Below are 21206 nucleotides of genomic sequence, written 5' to 3' on the forward strand. Positions count from 1 at the left end.
TTAAGTGTGTTGCTGCATGATAGAAGTGATTAATTGTGCTGATTCTGTTCTGGTAAATATGGACAGGATTCTGGATCTGTGCCTCAGGCTTCTGAGGAAGGAAGATTTAACTGCTGCTGGGTTGAGTCCTAAGTTTGTAGTAATGGCGATGCTTTCACTGAGTATTTTCCTCAATGCTCTTAAAATATAAGCAGCAGGGAGGTCAGCGGATCAGTGGACTACCTGTCCTCAGTCTGCGTCATTCTACAGCACTTTCCCTAATTTTTTGACAGCCACACCTTGAACTCTGCCAGCAAAACTTCCACAAGATGGTCGCAGATTGAGGGATATGTAGGTCATTCTGGTCTTTCATAGTATGGAAAAATTTCAGAATTCTTGAAGATTGATTTTTTGTTTTCATTTCTGTGGCACTGACTTGCATGCTGTTGGGATTAAGGAGGAAGTGGAAGAAATGGTCCTTGTCCTTAAAAGAGCTCACCCCCTAAGTGCTGATCGGGTCTGAGATTGTGGTGATACTCCATCATGCACAGCAGAGCTGTCCCAACCCTGCACAACTGCTGGGGTCAGCATTCTTCTTCTCCTGTTGCAATGTAGGCAAATTACTTTTATATCGCTGCATCTTTAATTTCCTCATAAGTAAAACAAAATATAGATTTTGAGATCCATTTGCCCTCCAAATTCTAAGTTTCTGTGAACGAAACAGGCTTAATTCTGCTTTTGGGTTCACCTCTATCTAGCCTTTGAGCCCCCCTCCCCCCACCCCCCAAGTGATTGCCACCTGCCGCATTTTCCTTGGTTTCCCAGTCCAGCTCCCCAAACCCCATTCCTTTATATCCTCAACCTTACATCAGACCATCAGTCTTTCTAAAACAACCATGTTACTCCCCAGTTTTTAAGTATAAGAACCTGATGAAGTGTGAACTCTGTGCAAGATGGGACCTGGCTCTGTAATTCCTTCTCTGTTTTCCTTTCCTGCCCCTTCACTCTATTAACCAAACTGATCTCTGTCCATACGAGACGATTCACCACGCCTTAAACTCACCATGCTTTTTCTTCCGCTGAAATTTGTACACACTGGCCCATCTGACCAAAAGTGTTGTCATTTATTTCCCTTTTGGAGAATGTCTGCTCATTTTTTAGTACCCAGCTCTACTGTGTATCTACGTCTTCCTTAACCTTTCTGGGCATCTAGCTGGTCTGGCCTCTTATCCATTAATACTTTGTACATTTTGTACTATGGATTTATCATACTGAGTTATCATTTATTTCTGCACTATACCACACACACCACGCTGAGTGTGCTGGTCAGACTACAGTTGTGCTGAGTCACCGGGGCAGGACTTGTGGGTGAGGTGACCATCTTCTTGTCTTGGTGTATTAATCCACTTTCCTTCTGACTGATCTGACTTCCCTCAATCAAGGAACTGGGGGCTGAGCTGGAATTCTGGATATTTTCTCTGGGTTCTAGGACTTGAGTGATCTTAAAACTAGGGTTGGTAAACCTGCACTTTTTTAAAAAAGGAATAAAGTTAGCATATTTCTGTTATAGTCAATGACAGGAAGCCCTCCCTCCAAGGCTACATCTGGGAACTTAAAAAAAAAAAAAAAGAGCCCACAGCTACTTAGTTAGAACTGCTTAATTTTTTTTTTTCCTGTGGAGTCTTTGAAGCCGTTGGACCCTTTCTGAGTAGCCCAGAAAGAAAGAATTTTGAAAAACAGGTTAAGAATGAACAGAGCAATTTTACGGGTGAGAATTAAATAAAAGTATGATTTACTTCCAGTGAACTCTTTAGTTATCTATTTATAGCAAGCTAAAAATCGAGCAAGATACGCACAAGTCATATTGTATTCACTTTGAGCTTTTCTGTTTACAAATACTTGCATAACATAGAGGTTATGTCTGTTTTCAGTAGTCTCTGGATGAAGAATTGTGGTGTCCTCTTGTTATTTTAAACAAATGCTAACTTTTTATGACAGGTTTATTGAGATAGAATTCACATACCACACAGTTCACCCAAAGTGTACAAGTCAGCGTTTTTTACTCCGTTCCCAGAGTTGTGCAGCCATCTCCGCAGTCAACTAACAGAACATTCTCACCAACGTGGAAGGAAACCCCGTACTAATTAGCTGGCATTTCTCATTTCCTCCCAGTCCTTGTCCCTCAGGCAGCTACCCTTCCTTCCTCCCTTCTTCCCTCCCTTCCTTTCTAAAAGGAATTTGATCTGTGCTTTATACCTGGTTTTTCTTAAAGTTTGGTAAAAGCATGACCACTCCCATGCTGTATCAATGCTTCAACTGATCCATAAGTAAATTATCATTTGATTGAAAAGACAAGTTCTTTAGGAAGTCGCTTACTTTTGTATAGAGACTATTATCCAAAAAGAATAATAGGATAAGAGTTCAGACTTACTGGATAGGACTTGACTTCTGGGCTTCAGAAAGTTGTGGAACCTCTTCCTGAAGAAATTTTTCTTTTTCCCCTTAGACTTACTGGCTTTCATGTGGGCTTGCTTCTCCGGTCTCAGTCAGATGGAATGCCCCACGGAAAGCATGGCGAAGAATCATTTCTTACTGTCTCTCTTACTTAGGTACTAAGGAATAGACTTCTTGAACTTGTGCTAGATAATTCTTCCGAAGATGTCTCTTACCCAAGCATGAGGTCTTTGCTTTTTCTTGAGCAGTCTGAAGAAGCCTTAGGGCATCTTCTCTTTCCTGGATAGCTTTATCTAATGCATCTGTACAATTTGCTGCCCTTTCTTCCTGTTCCAGACTTGGCATTGGCAATCTCCGATGCTTGGCACCCTGCTCGAGAGTTAGGAGCACGTTCTTTTTTCAGTAGGACAGCCAGAGTTTGTGTGTATCTTCATTACTTTTGCTCCTGATTGTTGAGAGGTCTGTGAAGCTCCACCTTTCCTTCCCCTCCCCCACCCCACCCTCATTTTCTTAGGGAATCAAGAAATTCCTTCAGTCCTTTCCTTGACAAGTGGTATAAAGTAATCTACGCTAATGAAAAGATGTGACATTTTGTGTGTTCTTAGGCAGCCTGTGCTAGCCCAGGAAGTTGTGACGACTGGGAATTCTCTAGGGCAGCTGCGGGTCTTCTGCATAGGACCGTCAGACTGTGTTAATCTACTTCGTGTCTCTGTGGATTTGCCGTTCCAGACATGTTATGTACAGTGGAGTCCTGTAACACATGGTCCTTTGTGGCAGCCTTCTGTTGTCACACATATCAGTACTGCCTTCCTTTTTATGGCCGAACAGTATTCCATTGTGTGAATATAACAGATTTCGTTTACCCGTGTACCAGTTAATGGACATTTAGATTATTTGGCTATTAGGAATAATGATGCTATGAACATTCATGTATACATTTTTGTGTGGATGTGAATTCATTATATACTTCTTTTTTTTTTTTTTTTCCAGTGTCTTTCTCGAGAAGCAGGTGGAAACATGAGCATTCAGTTTCTTGGTACAGTGGTAAGTATGAAAGGATTATTATTTTGTGTATTCACGAAATTACAGAGGAAAAAAAGCATCCAACAAGCTTTAGCCCTTGTATTTGAACTTGTCTTCCTCATGGTTTTATTTTGCTATTACCAGTCACACCAATGAGGTATGGTCAAACAATACGGCACCTTATTATTTTACTTAGCATTTCTCTGTGTACTGCCTATGTGATTTGAACATTTCTCCATGTATTCATTTGCTGTATATCATATATAATCTGTAAAATGTCTGTTTATGTTTTTTGGGTACCTTGTTCAGGTTGGGAATTCACTTTGGGTATTTCTGTTTGCTCTATGAGTTTATTGAGAATATCAGAGGAGAGGCCTGTGGCTTGGATCACAAGAGTCATGATTTTGTAGCCATTGCGATATGAAGCACATTAATATGTGCATTTCTGGTTCACACGTGTATAAAGGCACGCACAGTTTATGTATTGCAGCATATATGGTAGTATATGCGTAGGCACTGGACTAATGCTACATAAATTTTAAGTGTTGCCCCTGAGATTTATAGTTATTTTTGTTTTTCTGATCAATAAGTTGTTCCTTGCTTTTTTAAAATTTAAAATGTTAAATATTATTTCAATGCATGTCCTAAGAAATTAGGGTTCTCCAAAGAAAGAGAACCAGCAGGATAAGTTTGTGGAGTTGGGTGTGGGGAGAGGAGGCAAGTCCAAAATCTGCACAGTAGACCAGGAAGTAGTTGGAGTTCAAGTCCAAAGACCGTGTACTTGCAGTATTCTTTCTTGCTTGGGAGGTCAGTCTTTTTTCTTGATTTGATTGAATTATGCCCACCCAGATCATGGGGGTGATCTGCTTTACCCAGGGTCTACTGATTTAAATGTTAGTCTGAAAAATACCTTCATACAAATATCTAGAATAACGTTTGGCCAAAAATCTGGATACTGTGGCCTACCCAGGTTGACATATAAAATTTACCATCACACAAGTATACACATCCCATCCTCTAGAGGCATTTACATTATTAGCAATAGGTATGTGGGCACACCTTGGTGAGTTTGGTTCCAGACCATGGCAAGAAAGCCTGTGTTGTAGGAAAGTGAATCAGATGAATTTTTTGGTTTCCCAGTGCATATAAAAAGTAATGTTTGCACTACAATATAGTCTCTTAAGTATGCAAACCATTATGTCTAAAAACACAGTGCACATACCTTAATTTAAAAGCAACTGTATTGCTAGGGGTGCCTGGCTGGCTTAGTCAGAGAAGCATGTGACTCTTGATTTCAGGGTTGTGAGTAGGAGCTCCACATTGGATGTAGAGAGTACTAGAAATAAACAAACAAACTGTTAAAAAATAAAAATAAAAATACTCTATTGCTATAAAATGCTAATCATCATCTGAGCTTTCAGTGAATTATAGTCACTGATCACAGGTTACAGCAATAGAGTGATAATAAAGTATAGTCATAATATGAGAGTTTGAAATATTGTAAGAATTAACCAAAATGTGATTCAGAGACGGAAGTGAGCAAATGCTGTTGGAAAAATGGTGCCGACAGGTTTGCTTAGTGCAGGTTTGTCACAAACTTTCAACCTGTAAAAAAAAACCCCAAAACCAAAAAACAGAAACGCAGTATCTGCAACACACAATGAAGCAAAGCCAAACAGAATGTGGCGTGCCCATGTCCTTCTAGAAATAGAATCACAGAACTTTTCATGCAACAGGTTGTGGGTACTTCTGTGTCCGCACCCACTCTCTCCTTGGATTCCAGTAGAGTTCACCGCGTCATATATTGAAAACTGAGCTCTCTCCACGGGCAGAACCCACAAACAAAACAAAGCGTTTCTCTTGCAGTTTTTTCCTGTCTTGGAAAATGGCTACACGAGCTAAAAGCCCGTGTTGTCCTTCTACCACTTCCTCTCTTCTGCCACTTCCACTGCCCCCAGCCGGACCAAAGCCTTCTTCATCGCTCGTCGGAAATACAGCCGCCGCCGTCTCCCGGCTCTGCCCCTGCTCCGTGGCCTGCTGTTAAAACTTGATCCTTTAACACTATCAGTCGGGTCAGCCGGCCGGCTTACTCTTCTTCACACGTGTCGGGCACACACCGCAGGGGCTCCCCATCTGGCTTTCCTCCTCCAGGACTGTTTGCCCCCCCACCCCACCCCGACACCTGCACAGAAGTTTCTCTCACTTTCTTCAAGCCTTTGCACAACAGCCACCGCCCCAGGGACGGCTTCCTGGCCACACCGTTTGAAAGTTGGACCACCTTTCCTCCGCTCTGTTCTTTTTCTTCAGCGGTTATCACAATTTGACATACTTTCCTGTTCGACACATTTTACTTTTTTGAAAAACTTGTTTCTTGGCCGGCTTTCCCACTTGAATGAACTAAGCTCCGGGAGCACAGGGCTCTTGCCTGGTGTGTCCACCGCTCTCGCCCCGACCTCAGAACCGGGCCTTGGGCCCCGCAGGCATTCAGCGAATGCTTGTCGAGTGACTTCGTGACATTGGCAAGCATGGGACCCAAGGAGTAGACCTAAAACGAAGAAGAAAGCAAACACAGAAACAAACGGGGAAAAGGAAAAGCGTAGGGGCCTTAGCAATGAATCCGTCTTTCTCAGACAAGGAACTTGCATCGGAAAAGAGAGCTCAGTTTGCCAAGGGTCCACAGCTGGTTTGGTGGGCAGAGCAAACAAGGGGGCTCCGATTTCTCTGTTCTTTCTTTTCGTCCACTTCAAGGCCCCTAAAATATGGTAGGAAACACACACACACACACTCATAAAAAACAGACCTGTTTATATAGCTGATACCCTTCCCCCAGCCCCGCCCGACATAGGTGCCTTGCTCACAAACCCCAAAGATTTTTCCACATTGTTTATGGAGCTTGTACACAAAGGGAGTGTCAGAGTTTAGAGTCATTTCTAAGTACTCTAAAATTCTGCATCACAGCGGTTGGGATGGCCACTGCGGTTTGTTACAATGCATTTGTCTGCGTGTTCTCTTAGCAATAATAGATCAGTATGGAAGAGAGAAAGCAAAGGTTTTGCGGCAGCGGGGCCGCGAGGACGGACGCACGGTGATTTCCAGCTGGCGCGCGCTGCGCCAGTCCTCATGTTCTAAAGCAGGTTCAGTGTCTGGAGCTTGCGGTCAGGAAGAGCACTAGCAGGTCACGTGGTAAAGGAAAGACTTCTCTAACACACTTTGTCTTTGTGAGAATCCTTGTAGAATAATCCATACAGGTTGGCTTTTGAATATTGTTAAATATGACATTCAGTGTTCAAAGAGGAGTTTAATTTTAAGAAGGACTTCTGTAGCATCCGTAAAGTTAAACAATGTTATTATTTCAATTCAGAGAAGGTGTAGACTTCAAAATAAGTAATTGAATTCAGTTTACACACTTGAACTTTAAAAACTACCATTTGGTTATTTACCAATAAAATAAATCCCTATTAAAGATTAGATTTTATTAGATACAGAAATATTACATACGATATAAAATGTTATAAATATACTTTACATATTTTTAATATGTGTAAAATAACATAAAATATTTGTCAGTCACAAAGAGTAATGATAAAGACCTGTATACCCACTAGACTTTTTCTAAAAAAACACAAAAGTCATCAACTTTGAGGTTTACTATGTGCTCCTTCTTAATCCTATCTGTCAGATATTCTTTCTCCCCCCTTCACAGAGAACATCTTCCTAATTTTTAAAACTCCTTTTCTTTAAAAATTTCCCACATAAATGCATCCTTAAATATTAAACAATTAAGCTTTGCATGCTTTTAAGCTTGACAGTGCCTGGGAGTATATTCAGTATCGTTTGGCTCCATGGTGTGGGTGAGGTCACCTCCACTGTTGATGGCCCCCCCGGTGCTCTCTAGAGTCTTGGCTCTAACTCCATGCTGCCCTAAATATTTATGGCCACGAGCACATGATCCTCATTGCATATGTGCCAGCGGTTCGATAGGGCCGATGAGCATCGAGTATGCGGCGAATGAGTTCACTCGGTTCCACGTTCTCACCAGTACCTGCGGTCATCAGACTTGTTCATATTTGCCGTCAGTAGTGTCCTCATTGTGGTTTTAATTAACCTCCTCAACATTAAAGAAGTAGAACATATTTTTCTGCCTTTAGTCTGTTCCTTTCTGTGCAGTGAGACTGGATACATGCATGAGTTTAGTCTCTTTATGTCATTTGCATTTTTAATAAGGCACCGTGGATTGGGTCGGACCACATGAGTAGCTCCAACCAGGAGCTGTGAATGGAAGTGACTATCAAGAACTGCGGAGGGTTGGGGCGCCTGGGTGGCTCAGTGGGTTAAGCCTCTGCCTTTGGCTCAGGCTCCTGGGATCGAGCCCCACATCGGGATCTCTGCTCAGCAGGGAGCCTGCTTCCCCTCACTCCCCCGCCTGCCTCTCTGCCTACCTGTGTTCTCTCTCTTTCTGTCAAATAAATAAATAAAATCTTAAAAAAACAAAAGAAAACTGTGGAGGGTCTGAGATTTTACCCTACTTGGAGCTGACAGCCCCCTATAGTCATGGATGCTGGTAGAAGAGACAGGACTTTGGGGTCAGAAATGAAGGATGGTTTATTACAGCAGTAGCGGTAGCCAGGATAGCATTAGTTTTGCATCATTTTCCTGAGCTGCGGTTCCCACAGGGTGGCGTGAGGAGGGCGGGAGGACACCTGCTCACACAGTGGGTTGTGGTACGGTAGAGGAACCTGAGTCTAGTTCAGAGAACCCCGAGCTTCTATATGGGCAGTGAGCATGCCTTTCCTTTGTTCTGAGGGAGACATTGTCTCTGTCTTTGTATAGCAAACAGCCTTGAAAAAAATAGTCCAGAATGAAGGATAGTCAGTGCCGTGCTCACGAGAAGTAGAAGAGAAGCATGAGAGACCTATGGAGAATTGCTTCCTTACAGTGATGTCTTGCACTTCTGGTCAGGGACAGCGAAGGGCAGGAGTGAGCTCCCTAGGTCCCCGGACCTATTTACCTGCTTGTTGAGTCCCTAGTAGCATGGGTCCCTGGGGAAGGCTGGAGCCTGGGCACTGTACTGGAATGTGATTTCAGTGTTATTTTTAAAGCCTAACCTAGCTTATCCTAACACCCATCAGGTCATGATCCCAGGGTCCTGGGATCCGGTCTGATGTCAGGCTCCCTCAGCGCCTCCCCCCTGCTCATGCGCGCGCGCGCGCCCTCTCTCTCAAAAAAACTCTTTTAAAAAATTGTTAAGCAGTATTTTTATATAATGAAAAGCAAACTCTTCTGAATTAGTAGGAGGCACTGAGGAAATTTGTGCCTCTGTGATTTAGAGGAGCGTATTGGACTTGGCTGTAGGTACGAATTCAGATCATCCGCATTTTAACCTTTAATAGCTATCAGTTTCATTCCTGTGCCCCAAAAGTAGGATATAGGACTGTGTTTGTTTCCTAGGGTTGCCACCACGAATTACCACGAACTGGGTGGCTTCAAACAACAGAATCGTGTTCCGAGAGTTTGGGAGATGAGACGTCTGAAATCAGGGTGTGGGCAGGCTTGGCTCCTCCTGGAGGTGCTCCCAGAGAATCGGCTTCATGTGTCTCCCCCAGCTTCTGGTCTTTGGGGCACTGGTTGCTGTTTTTTGGCTTGTAACTTCATCTTTCCCGTCTCTCCTTCTGTCCTCACGTGGCTTTCTTCACCAGGTCTGTATATATTCAGTCAGAGAAATCTGAGCACAGCCGTCGCTGGAAATCTCCGCACCCATACGTAGTAAGACCTCTTCTTAGCTAACTACATTGGCGGAGACCCTCTTCACAAATGAGGTCATATTCTGAAATACCAGCTGGACATGAAGATTTGGATGGCAGTGCTCAACCCAGTGTACGCTCTACATAGATGGGCATGAAAGCGTATTTGTCATGTAGGAAAAGTTGAAAACCAACTCAGGTATTCATCTGAAAGTATATTTTATAAACAGAGCGTCATTCCTTATTAATATCTGGCTTGCGTACTGCCGTCTGTTTTCCCAAGGATTTTCTTCCCTGTTACCATCACCTCTGCCCCACTCTCAAACATGCAGAAACACCGATAAAGGGCATGCCTCACTTTCAGAAGACAGAGTGAGCCTTGGCAGTTTAAATGACTGTTCTGTGCTGAGAACTGGTGGAAACAGGATGCAAAACCAGGCCTCTGTGACTTGCAGGTAGAGCTGTTCACCATCAGAGCACCTTAAAAACAGATCACTTTACTGTGCGGTCCGGTTTTTGCCATAACTGCTAAGGACGAGTATTTTAGTTCAGGCGGTTCTGACAAAATACCAAAGACTGGGTGGTTTAAATAGCAGGCGTTTATTTCGAACAGTTCTAGAGGCTGATAAGTTCGAGATCAAGGTGCCAGCAGATTTGGTTCCTGGTGAGGGCCGTCCTCCTGGCTTGAAGGGGGCCACCTGAGAGCTGTGTCCTCACATGGCAGACAATGCTGGGCTGTCCTCTTTTATTTTTTTAAAGCTTCCATTTTAATTCCAGTTAATTAACATAGTGTTACATTAGTTTCAGGTGTACTACATAGTGGTTCATCTTTCTTCTCTTTTATAAGGCACTGATCCCGTCATGAGTGCCCCTCTTTCTCGACCTCATCGAAACCCAGCTACCTCCCAAACTACTCACATCCAAATAACATCATATTGGGGGTTGTTCAAGCTTAGGTGAGGGGCACAAACATATATCCATAATAGACACCATATATGCCAGTATATTTGCTAAGCTACATATCCCAGATTTTTTCTAAGATATATGTACCTATTAAAAATTGTAAGTTGTCTGAGTTTTGTTTTATTTGCATGTTTTTGATGAAGCTGTGAATTTGTGTCCATCAGATAGCATAAGCTCACAAAGAAATGGAGAAAGTCAGTGTTTTACTTAACCGGAATTACTTACTTGAACCGTACTTTATTTTTTTAAAAAGATTTTATTTATTTGACAGAGAGAGAGAGAGAGCAAAGTAGGCAGGGGGCAGGCAGAGGAAGAGGGAGAAGTAGGCTCCCCGCTGAGCAGAGAGCCCGATATGGGACCTGATCCCAGGACCCTGAGATCATGACCTGAGCTGAAGGCAGAAGCCAACCCGAGAAGCCACCCAGGCGCCCCTTGAACTTTGCTTTACCATTAGGATGACTGTTTTCTTAATTGCTTTTCATGCAGAAGTTACCATTTTATTCCAAAGTTTTGTTTTGTAATTATTGTTTATGTTTAATTTCTAAAGTACCATTATTTTTTAAGTACTATAATATTAAACGTATCTCACCAAGACTATTTTTTTTCCTTGTGAAAACAATGCATATTGCCCCAAAGCAAAAATAAGCTTAGAATACAATAAAGAGCTTCTTCATAGCTGTGCTATTGGCATTTGCCCAAGGACTCTTGAGGAACTATCAAATTATATGTCTTTGAAGCTTAGCCAGAGATCTTAATGAAACCAAATCATGCTGAAGTTCTTAAAGCTAATTTAAATCTCAAATTGTACATTTTAAATTAAGTTTTTATTGATAATAAATATACTTTATTTCTTATTAGCCTTGAAAGCTTGAGTGATAATATCAGTAGAATAAACATGTTTTACAAAGATTTACCATTAAGAATGCTATTAATATGACCCTTGATACGCCAGCACAATTAGATTCCAAAGTAAGCGTTTACGAAGTAACAGCGATTAATGACAACCATCGAAAACAATTTTGAACTCCATCAGTTTAACTCAGGAGGGTAAACTTAATATGATAATTCGTCTCGTTGAATTGTATCAGCTTAGCAGGAAAGTATGTAAATATGTGACCCTTACCTAGTTTCTAAATGGATGCTGTGCTGATAGATTTATCAGTTCCATTAAAGAACTTTGGGGAACTTTGGAATTTCAGCAATTGTTCCCTTGGAGGCTGAAAACCCAACCTGATCTCATACTGGGACCATTCTGGTCTGCATATTTCCATAATTTGCCTTTGCTACTAATATGACAGCAAGACACAAATAACTGTTTCTAATAATATCAGATGGAGTTGTGGAGGACAGCATTTTAATGTAGTAAAAGACCTCCCTGCGGGGTTGTTATTGCTACTATAGAACAGCAGCTACACAGTTGCAACTGTAGTCTCTTAATTGATTCGTTTAATTAGCACGAGCTGAAGCTTAGGCTGTATCTTGTCATCTGATAACATAGGATCCAGAGTCTGCATTATTCATATTTATAGATGTAGAAACATCATCCGAAAGTTCTCCGTCTTCTGAAAACTCACATATGGATATGAATTTTGATAGAGTAAACTCCCTTTTGTTTGAACTCCAAATAATTGGAAAATGAAAAGAACTGTGTGTGTTACTGTTTTTCTGCATCTGTACTCTCGAGAAGGAAATGATGTCATACAGTTTGGGGCTATTATTGTCTTCCAAAAATAAACTTCCAGGGAATTTGTTCAGTTTTGTATCCCTTACGACTTCGGAAGCAGGCCCTCTGTTTAGATCGCGGCCGACTCCTGTGATCTCCATCTGCCTGAGTCTCCCTTCTGTAGCCCATCCCTTTCTCTGATACGTATTAGTGGGCTTAGGGGAGTGAATGATGATTTATTGGGGTTTCTGACATGTTGTCCGTGTCCCAGCCTACATTTGCAGCCACCCCAAGCACACTGGCTTGGGCTTTTCACTTGTGCCCACCGCTTGACTGAATTGCCCCCATGGGATTTGCTCCCCTGCCCAGCTGCACTGCTCCCGATTTCCCTGGACGGAGAAAACTGGGGGGAGATGGGAAGCGTCTGGCATAAAACCCCAGAGCCTTCGTCAGAGGGCCACTTCTGTCCCATCTACACGGGGCTCCACCTGCACTGGGTCACGTTCTCTTTATTCCTGATCCTTTTCCTGTCCAGCCATAGGCATCAGGTGGAGGCCACGGAGCAGACATTCTGTAGGGGGTTGATGAGTCAGTCTCTCTGTTCTTTTTTCGTTCTTTTCTTTTTTCCTTTTTTTTTTTTTAAGATTTTATTTATTTATATAACAGACAAAGGTCACAAGTAGGCAGAGAAACAGGCAGAGAGAGGGGGAAAAACAGGCTCCCTGCTGAGCAGAGAGCCCAATGAGGGGCTTTATCCCAGGACCCTGAGATCATGACCTGAGCCGAAGGCAGAAGCTTAACCCACTGAGCCACCCAGGCGCCCCTCTTTTTTTTTTTTTTTTTTTTTTTTTTTTAAGAGATGGAGAGACAGAGGCAGTGGAGGGGCAGAGAAGAGGGATAATCTTAAGCAGGCTCCACGCCCAGTGCAGAGCCTGACTTGGGGCTGAGACCGTGACCTGAGCTGAAATTGTGTTTGGACCCTTACCCCACTGAGTCGCCCATGTGTCCCACAAGTCTCTGTGTTCTTTAGATACATTTTACATACTACAGAAAAGTATTTCTGTAGCATTCTATCTTGCCTTTTCCCCACATATGCAAAATTCCAGCCAAAATGTCCCTAAAATAAGATTTTAGGAAATGGCATATAAATGTAATCTTACTCTTGAACATTGTTTTCGTGGAGACACTGTTCTGCGTACCATGTGACCAACCCAAGAACAAACCTTTGGGAGGTAACTGAGTTTTACTTTTCCAGCCTTTCAAAATGGCATGCTGTATATAATAGGAAAGTGCAATTATTAATATCCCATTATGTTATGCACTTTGCCCAAAACTTTTAAAGAAATCACACACTGCCTGTTGTACTGTGTGCTAGGAAGTGTCCTGGATGAATGTGATTTGGTCTCTGCCCTTAAGCAGTGTGCTGGCTCCGGGTAAATGCAAACTGGCATCATAGGTACACGTTAAGTGCCAACATGGGTCACGTACAGGCTGAGAGTAGCAGAGGAAAGCGTACATCTAGAAGCTTCCTTTTTCTGATACAAAGACTGAGACCATATGTCCAGAAGCTGTGCTCTGCGATGAAAGTAGAGAAAGCAAAGGAAATAAAATAAATGAAGGCACGGAGGCTTTGAGGGTGCCCAGATGTTTAAGGATTACCTGCTCAAGGGTGGCGGGTGCGGCTAGAATGGCGGAAGCTAGGTCATGCGGGGCCATGCCAGGGAGATGGGACCTGATTCTCTAGACTTGGAAGGATTTGAAAGAAGAGAGGTGTGGTTTGTTTTGTGCTGATTTTAAAGGGAACTTGGGGGAGCAAATGAAGAAGAGGGTGGCTTTGAGAGCCTCGAGGAGGAGCTGCGGTCCAGTTCTATGTGTCAGGCAGAGTTGAAGCTGGTTCCGAGATTTCCAGATGTGGTAACTGATTCAACCTGAGGGAGAAAAACAGGAAGAGGAGGAGAATTATACCAGAGAAAAGGTGGGATAGGTGATGAGCTGGATTTTTGACTGTGTGAGGAGACATCACTGGTGTCAGGACATTTCGAGTCCCGAGATGAGGAAGGGGATTAAGCACGAGCATGTAACTTGGAGCGTGGTCAGCGCGTAGACGTGAGATCTGAGGCCTGCGGTGGCTGAGACAGCCCAGGGGGGTGGGATGCTGAAGACGGAGAGGAAAGGCCCAGATTCGACCCCCGGGAAATGTCCACATCTGAGGAGGAGGTTCCGAGTCTCTCTAATATTCTTAAAATGACACCACCTATTGTTCAAATCATTTATATCATATTTGGCTATTAGAAACCAGTTTAGTTTTAGTTTAGTTTAGTAACCTCAGTCATGATTGCACAGTATCCTAGGGTGTCACTAATTATTTGAAAGTATCTCAAAATCCTGCTGCCATCTGCCAGAGATCCTTAAAATAAAATTAATTTAATTTTTTAATTTTTTATTTTTTTAAATAAAATTAATTTTAATGAATAACATCACACCTTACATTTTTGTATGATGCTTTAGGGTTTTAGTATGCTTATTCGATTCCATTCACTTTCTGAGACAAGTAAGCCATACAGCAGCTTAGACTTCATCTTAAAGGCACATAACACTCTGAAAGTCAATTAAAAATATTTGCTATTACTGAGTTACATGTTCACAAGAAACTTCCTCAAACCACTACCAGGATGTTAGTGGATATTGGGGTGGGCTGGGATAAGGGACAGAATGCTGTTAAATCAATCTTGATTCCCTGAGTCTGAATCTCCTGCTTACCAACCCTTTGTGAATTTGAGCAAATTACTTAACCTCTCTGGTCCTCAGTATTTTTTTTATCAGCAAGACATATATTTTAATGGGAGTGCTGAGGGTTGAAGAAGAAAGTATTTCTAGGTGTTTGACATATAGTAGTTCAAATACTATTATAGCCCCCCCCCATATTTAATACACTTTCCATTCACTTCATTTTGCCTTGCAGTTTTTCCTTTCTTTTTCATGTTTACCTGGAGACATGCTAGCATCTGAATTTCTACTGTCCATTGAGATCATACCGGTGCTCAGTCTGCAGAAGAAAAATATTTCTCTTTTATATGGAAAGCCTAACTATCGTTCTTAAGGTTGTGACTATTTGCCTCTCACAGTTAATATACCAGTTGTCCTTCAATGCTAGATATAAGGCACGTATTTAAACCTGCACCTGTGGCAGCCAGATGCTTAAGAACATCCACTTCCTTGAAGAGTACGGATGTTTACCACAGACAGTCTTGACTGGGGAAATCTGGAGTTTTGAAGACAAAATACTTCTGGTACATCATTATTTTATGATGGTGCTCAAGGGCTTTCTGTCTTAGACTGGCCTCACTTGGAAGGGATGCTGTTTGGGGTAGGCCCTCTAAGGCCACTGAGGCATAGTGCTGTGTTGCTGATTCCATATTTATAACTGATTCCTTATTTATAAATTATTTGATCATTGCTATTTAACTTATGGTGAGAGTGATTTGGGAACAGCAACTCTTTTCTCATAAAATCAAAGTCTGTCAGTGGTTGTCAAACTTGAGCATGTGTAAGAATCACCAGGAAAGCTTGCTAAAAACACAAATTTCTAGGCTCCTTTCTCAGCAAAACTTATCCCCTAGGTCCCAGGTGAGACTTACAGATCTTTCTGCATTTGTATAAATAGTTGAAAATACATCAGGAGTAGGATTTAGAATCCATTTTGACACTTCATGGTAGAATTAGTTTCTAGTTTAGGAAATGGATACCCAAAACACATTACATTACTGGTGTTAACAAGTCAAGTGTAGGAGTGATATTCTGGATATTTCTTATGACAATGAGAGGGTATTGATTGAGTTGATTAGTATATACATTCATAATACTTATCTTTTTTAACCGGGGAGGGACACCATAGAACCGGAAGTCTAATTAAATCCATAGTATCAACTCTGTCTCTTAAATTGTATAACCACTGGACAGTGATTTTTTTTTTTTTTTAAGCAAGTAGACTCTACACCCTGCATGGAGCCCAGTGTGGGGCTCAAACTCAACAACCCTGAGATCAAGGCCTGAACTGAAATCAAGACTCAGCTGCTCAACTGACTGTACCACCCGGGTGTCTCAGACAGCGATCATTTTTATTTTTGGCCTAGAGCGGGATTTCTCAACCTCCGGGGTAATGACATTTGGGACCAGTAATTCTTCGCTCTAGGCGGCTGTGCTGTGCTTTGTGGGATGGTTAGCAGCGCTGCTGGCCTCTGTCCACTCGACGCCAGAGCGCCTCTCCAGATAGAAGAGCCCAGACTGTCTCCAGACATTGCCAAGTGACCCTGGCGGTGGAAAGGGGACCAGATCTCCCCCACCCCAACACCCAATGTCAGAGCCACTGGCTTAAAGTACATGTAACAGCTGGGGTTTCAGAGTTTTCGTTCGCATTTCACTAAGTGTAATGTTCTAGAAAGGAAGTCTCTAGAACAACTCTTCAGTGGCCTAAAGCTTACGAAATCTTACATCCTCACCTGCTCAAGTGCCTCATGCAGAGAGAACGATCAGCCACTTCGGCCAGCCTCGTGTGTGGTTTGCTTGAGCGACGTCTCTACCCGTCCGCTGTGGAGGTGGGTCCGGGGGATGTTCCTCCTCAGATCCTCGCGGCCATCGGCCGCAGGCGGCTGGTCGCGGACGTCCTCGTTTGTGTACTTGCAGTCTGTCTCTTTGGGTCTTTTTTTTTTTTTTTTTAACTATTTACCAAGGACAGTTCCCCAAAGCCCCTCACGTGCCGAGTCTGCAGGGAGGGCATCTAGGGACGCTCCTACCTCAGAAGCTGCCGCCCCTTCTGTGGGCCGCCATCTTGGTCAAGTCCGCGCTCTCCCGGGGAGGCCGGCGAGCAGGCTTTCCCCACTGAGCCACCCAGGTGCTCCGGAATGTTTTGTTTGTTTGTTTGTTTGTTTGTTTTTTACAAAAGGTAATATTTATGCAAGTCATCATTCCAGATATTAAAGATAGATTAAGACTGCAATTTGGGGACACCTGGGTGGCTCAGTTGGTTAAGCAGCTGCCTTCCGCTCGGGTCATGATCCCAGCGTCCTGGGATCGAGTCCCACATCAGGCTCCTTGCTCGGCAGGGAGCCTGCTTCTCCCTCTGCCTCTGCCTGCCTCTGTCTGCCTGTGCTCGCTCACTCTCCCTCTCTCCCTGTGACAAATAAATAAAAATCTTTAAAAAAAAAGACTGCAATTTGATTGAAAGTCTTTTCCCTCAGAATGTAAGAAACCCCTGGCTGATAATTTAGGTGGTGAGATTGCCGAATACACGTTGAAGTGTGTTGTGAGAGATTAATTGTTCTCACTCAAGTGTTTAACCCCCTGCGCCCTCCACTGTTTTATTCAGTCAAAGCGCGAGCCCCCTTGGGGGATTTATGGGAATAACGGATAGTTTTTGAAATAAAAGTGCCCCACGGTATTTTGCAGCATCACAAGTCTGGACTAGTGGTTCTCAATCCTGGCGAGTTTTGCTTCTCAGGGGACCCGTGGCAGTGTCTGGAGACATTTTGGTGGCTGTAAGTGGTGGGCTGCTCCTGGAACCCAGCACAGAGATTTCGTAAAACTTGTAAGGAGCCTCACCAGGGACATTTATGAACATCTTGCAGTAAAGATACAGCCCCTACAGGAGAATTACCTGACCTAAAATCCCAGTAGTGCCGAAGTTGAGAGTCTGAGTCGAGGCAGTAATTATGGAAGGGCCTAGAAGCTCCTGTGGCCATCTTCCCAACCTTTCACAAAGTTGTCTGATGCCTGGCAAGCTTACATGTCCCCTAAGTCCGCAGGTGTCCCACCCTGCTTGTTCTGGATTTCCTCACCTGGCCCTCGTTTGTAAACTGAAGAAACTGCTGGCATCTTGATCACGTGCAGGAAGAACCGGGCCCCAAGTCCATGGATGTCCGTGTATCGTTTTTGCTGTCTTGCCCTAATTTGATGACTCTCTGTGTGTGCACTTGTCTCTTCACAAGCTTCTGACCGACGTGTCATCCCTCTAATGAGATTTTCTCGTAATCAGGGTCTGCAGTTACCCTCCAAAGGACCGTGATATTGTTTTCTTCTGTTCTTGATTGTGTCTGCATTTCTTTTCAGAAAAAGCTGACGTTTTTACATCTCGAGCTTGTCCATCCGAGTTTGCTTGTTGCATCATCTCTGTTTATGCTGCACCTCCTTCAGAGGGAAAGATCAATTAGATGTTGTGGTCTCAATTTATCAATTTTTTGAAAATAAACCTATATAAATACATGCTGTGGGCTCCATGTGTGTGCGCGCCGTGTGGACGCGTGCCACAAAGCCCGGGCCTTCCTCGCGTGGTTTGAAGCTCTCGTGGTTTGAAGGCCGGGTTGTGAGCAGGTGAGTGCAGCGCTGGGCTGGGAGTTCCTTGAACTCGATCCCCTGCGCACCCCCCGCACCGCATGGCCTGCATTCTGGCCTTCGGTGGTTCCGCAGATCTGCTCTTCCCTTGGCAGGGTGCTCGGAAATGTCCCTGCGGGTTTTTAATTGATGGAGGTAATTGAGTGCCGATGCAGAGGTTAATACCGTTGCAAGGATTACTTGTATTTCCCAAGAGGAGGGAACCACACAGGGTACTGGAGAAGCTTCAGGCTTTGTCGTAAGGCACAAAGGAGCCACGGGGAATGCGTGGACAGGAGCCTGTATTGGGGTTTCCACAGGCAGGTGAGGTAGGGCAGCGTAAATGATTTGAGACTGCTCGTTTGAATGTCGTTGGGCTTTGGGCTTTAGAGGGTGGTCTCCGGCTGGCTGATACCTGGCCCTAGGATGAGTTAGGGCAGGGTAAATACTAGCTTGGCGTGTGAGCTAGATAGAAGGAATGGCTAGCTTGCAAAGGAAAGGCATGCTCCCAAGTTCTTCACTCTCTTTAGGAGGAGTTCGCCAGCTCTCAGAGGCGCCGTCTCTCCCCAAATCTGCAAGACCTCCAGGAGGTCAAAACAGCTTAAGAAATAGGAGGGGAGAAAATGCTGCTATGAATACACAGAGAACCTGGAAATAATCAGATTCAAGGGAACTGACCTACGGTAACTAAACTCAGACTGACATCTCGGGGCGCCCAGGTGGCTCAGTCATTAAGCGTCTACCTTCGGCTCAGATCATGGTTCCGGGTTCCTGGGATTAAGCCATCATTGGGCTCTCTGTCCGCAGGAAGCCTGCTTGCTTTTCCCTCTCCCATACCCCCTGCTTGTGTTCCTCTCTCGCTATATCTCTCCCCGTCAAATATATACATAAAATCTTTTTGAAAAGGGGGGGTGTACCTGGGTGGGTGACTTACACCCCTGCCTTCAGCTCCGGTCATGATCTCAGGGTCCTGGGATCGAGGCCCAAGTCGGGCTCTCTGCTTGGTGGGGAACCTACTTTCCCCTCTCTCTCTGCCTGCTTGTGACCTCTCTGTGTCAAATAAATAAATAAATAAATCTTAAAAAAAAAAAAAAAAAAGACATCCAGAGGATGTGTTTATTAATTTGAGGTGAGGTTTTGTTTTTGTTTTTTGAGGTGAGGAATATTTTTTCCCATGACCAAATCTTTTAGGTCTGTTCTCTGGAACATCAGCTGAATGGTGGTATCAGAATAATTAGGAAGGCTGGCTAGGAAGCAGAAATATTTCAAAACTGGTCTGTGTTATTACAGCAGAGAGAAGCCTGGTGTGCCTGTGCTGTGCTGAGATCTGGCAAGTCACCCCTGACTTTCAGCAAGAACAGCCTTCAGTGTCCCCGTCTGTGTCGCCTCTGTGCCTCAGGGCTCCGGCGACTGAAACAATAGCATGGACCCAAGCTATAGAACCACAGTCTGGCTTCCCTTACGCTGACATGCGGGTACCTTTGCTGGGGATTGTGACTGTCCCCCAGCTCTTTGGTGCTGCACTGTCACAGATGGTTGGTTTTAGCACTTCTGCACCGAACTTTACAAGAGCAGCTCTTATAGAAGTTCCTAAGAATTTTCCATGTCTTAGGGAAGCAGCCCCCTGCCCCACCCAGGGAGTCCGTATACTCAGAAGAAACATTTCATGGGAAGAGCCCTGAGAGATCTCATTTTAGCCCCAGTAATGCTTTAAACTGATGGTATGACCTTCCGGAACCTCTGTTTTCTTTGTTGTACAATGAAAGGTTGGGGTTCGTGACCCCTGAGGTCTTCCCCCGCCCTGGCCTGCTCTGAGAATGATTACATTTGTCACAAAACGGGGTTTGCTTCACTACAACACACCACACATGCGTCTTATTATCACTGTCTTGTGATTTTCTTGAGTTTTTCAGCCTCATCTGGGGAAACAGCATTAGCTTATCGCACAACGATACTGTGTCCTGTCACTTAATTTCAAGGGACAGCACGTTGTGTTGGCTCAGGTTCAGTGCTGATAGTCAAGATTATATGTTCTGCTTACTGTGACTTTTTTGTGGTTTCTGGGGAAAAAATGCAGATGCTTTTCAATTATTCCAAGGGAATTTTGATTAACCCCCTGGGTAGAATTCTCTGTACCACCTGCCACGGAGAACTGAGTTTTATTGAACAGAAGGTATAGAATTGAATTGCTCATATTTGTTTTCTTTCTAGTGCCTATAGCATTATTTCAAACTAAAGCATTTTAATAAATATTTAATAAATATCTGTCTAAAATAGGTTGAAACTGTTAGATACTAAGCCTCTTTTGTTCTTCAATTTCACTTGCAGATAAGCTAATTTGACTTTTAAGTGGAATCTTCAAATTAAAGACTCATTTTTCTTTTCTGTATGTAAATAGTAGTTATTTTTGACTGATGTAGTTAGGGTTCTGCTTACATCATAATTCCAAGTATCAGCCCCCGGAAACAATTTGCGTATGTTTATTGCGGTGTCACTATTTTTGTTTTTCTTATAGCTATTTTGCATGGTCACTACTTGCCTCTCTTGTATTCCCATTTTTACCTTTTGCCTGTGGCCAAAAGATGTCAAGTTTTTGATTTATAGAGCATTTTCAAATGGCTCACTCTCAGGCCTTTTTACTGAAGGGCGCCTGGTTGGCTCAGTAAGTGGAGCCTTTGACTCTTGATCTTGGAGTTGTGAGTTTTAAGTCCCACATTGGGTGTATTTTAAAAAATAGTAATAAAAGGTTTATTGAGATGCAATTCACATTCTACACAAATCACTCATTTGAAGTGTACAGTTCAGTGGTTTTTAGTCTGTTCACAGGGCTGTGCAACCCTTAGTCCCTTTGAGAGCATTTTCATCAACCTAGAAAGAAGCCTCTTTCCCTTTGGGAGATGACCACCCCCCCCCCCCCCCCGCCAATTCTCCTTCAACTCTGCGAGTCCCTGGTAGCCTCTTATCTTTCCACCTGTGTGTATTTGCTTATTTTGGACATTGCATATAAACAAGAACAT

The 21206-nt window shown here is 43.5% G+C and overlaps 1 protein-coding gene and 1 pseudogene across 3 annotated transcripts in view; one reads left to right on the plus strand and one right to left on the minus strand.

Moving 5' to 3' along the window:
• Positions 1–21206, plus strand: part of PCCA (propionyl-CoA carboxylase subunit alpha) — a 402014-nt gene that overhangs the window by 321799 nt on the left and 59009 nt on the right. For all 3 annotated transcript variants that reach the window (XM_044250038.1, XM_044250039.1, XM_044250040.1), the window contains one exon: positions 3424–3477. In XM_044250038.1, the coding sequence (XP_044105973.1) occupies positions 3424–3477 (54 nt within the window). The remainder of the gene's footprint in view (positions 1–3423; positions 3478–21206) is intronic.
• On the minus strand, positions 2393–3269 carry LOC122907283 (annotated as a pseudogene).

Source organism: Neovison vison, chromosome 5, assembly GCF_020171115.1.
Source record: "Neovison vison isolate M4711 chromosome 5, ASM_NN_V1, whole genome shotgun sequence".
NCBI classification, from domain to species: domain Eukaryota; kingdom Metazoa; phylum Chordata; class Mammalia; order Carnivora; family Mustelidae; genus Neogale; species Neogale vison.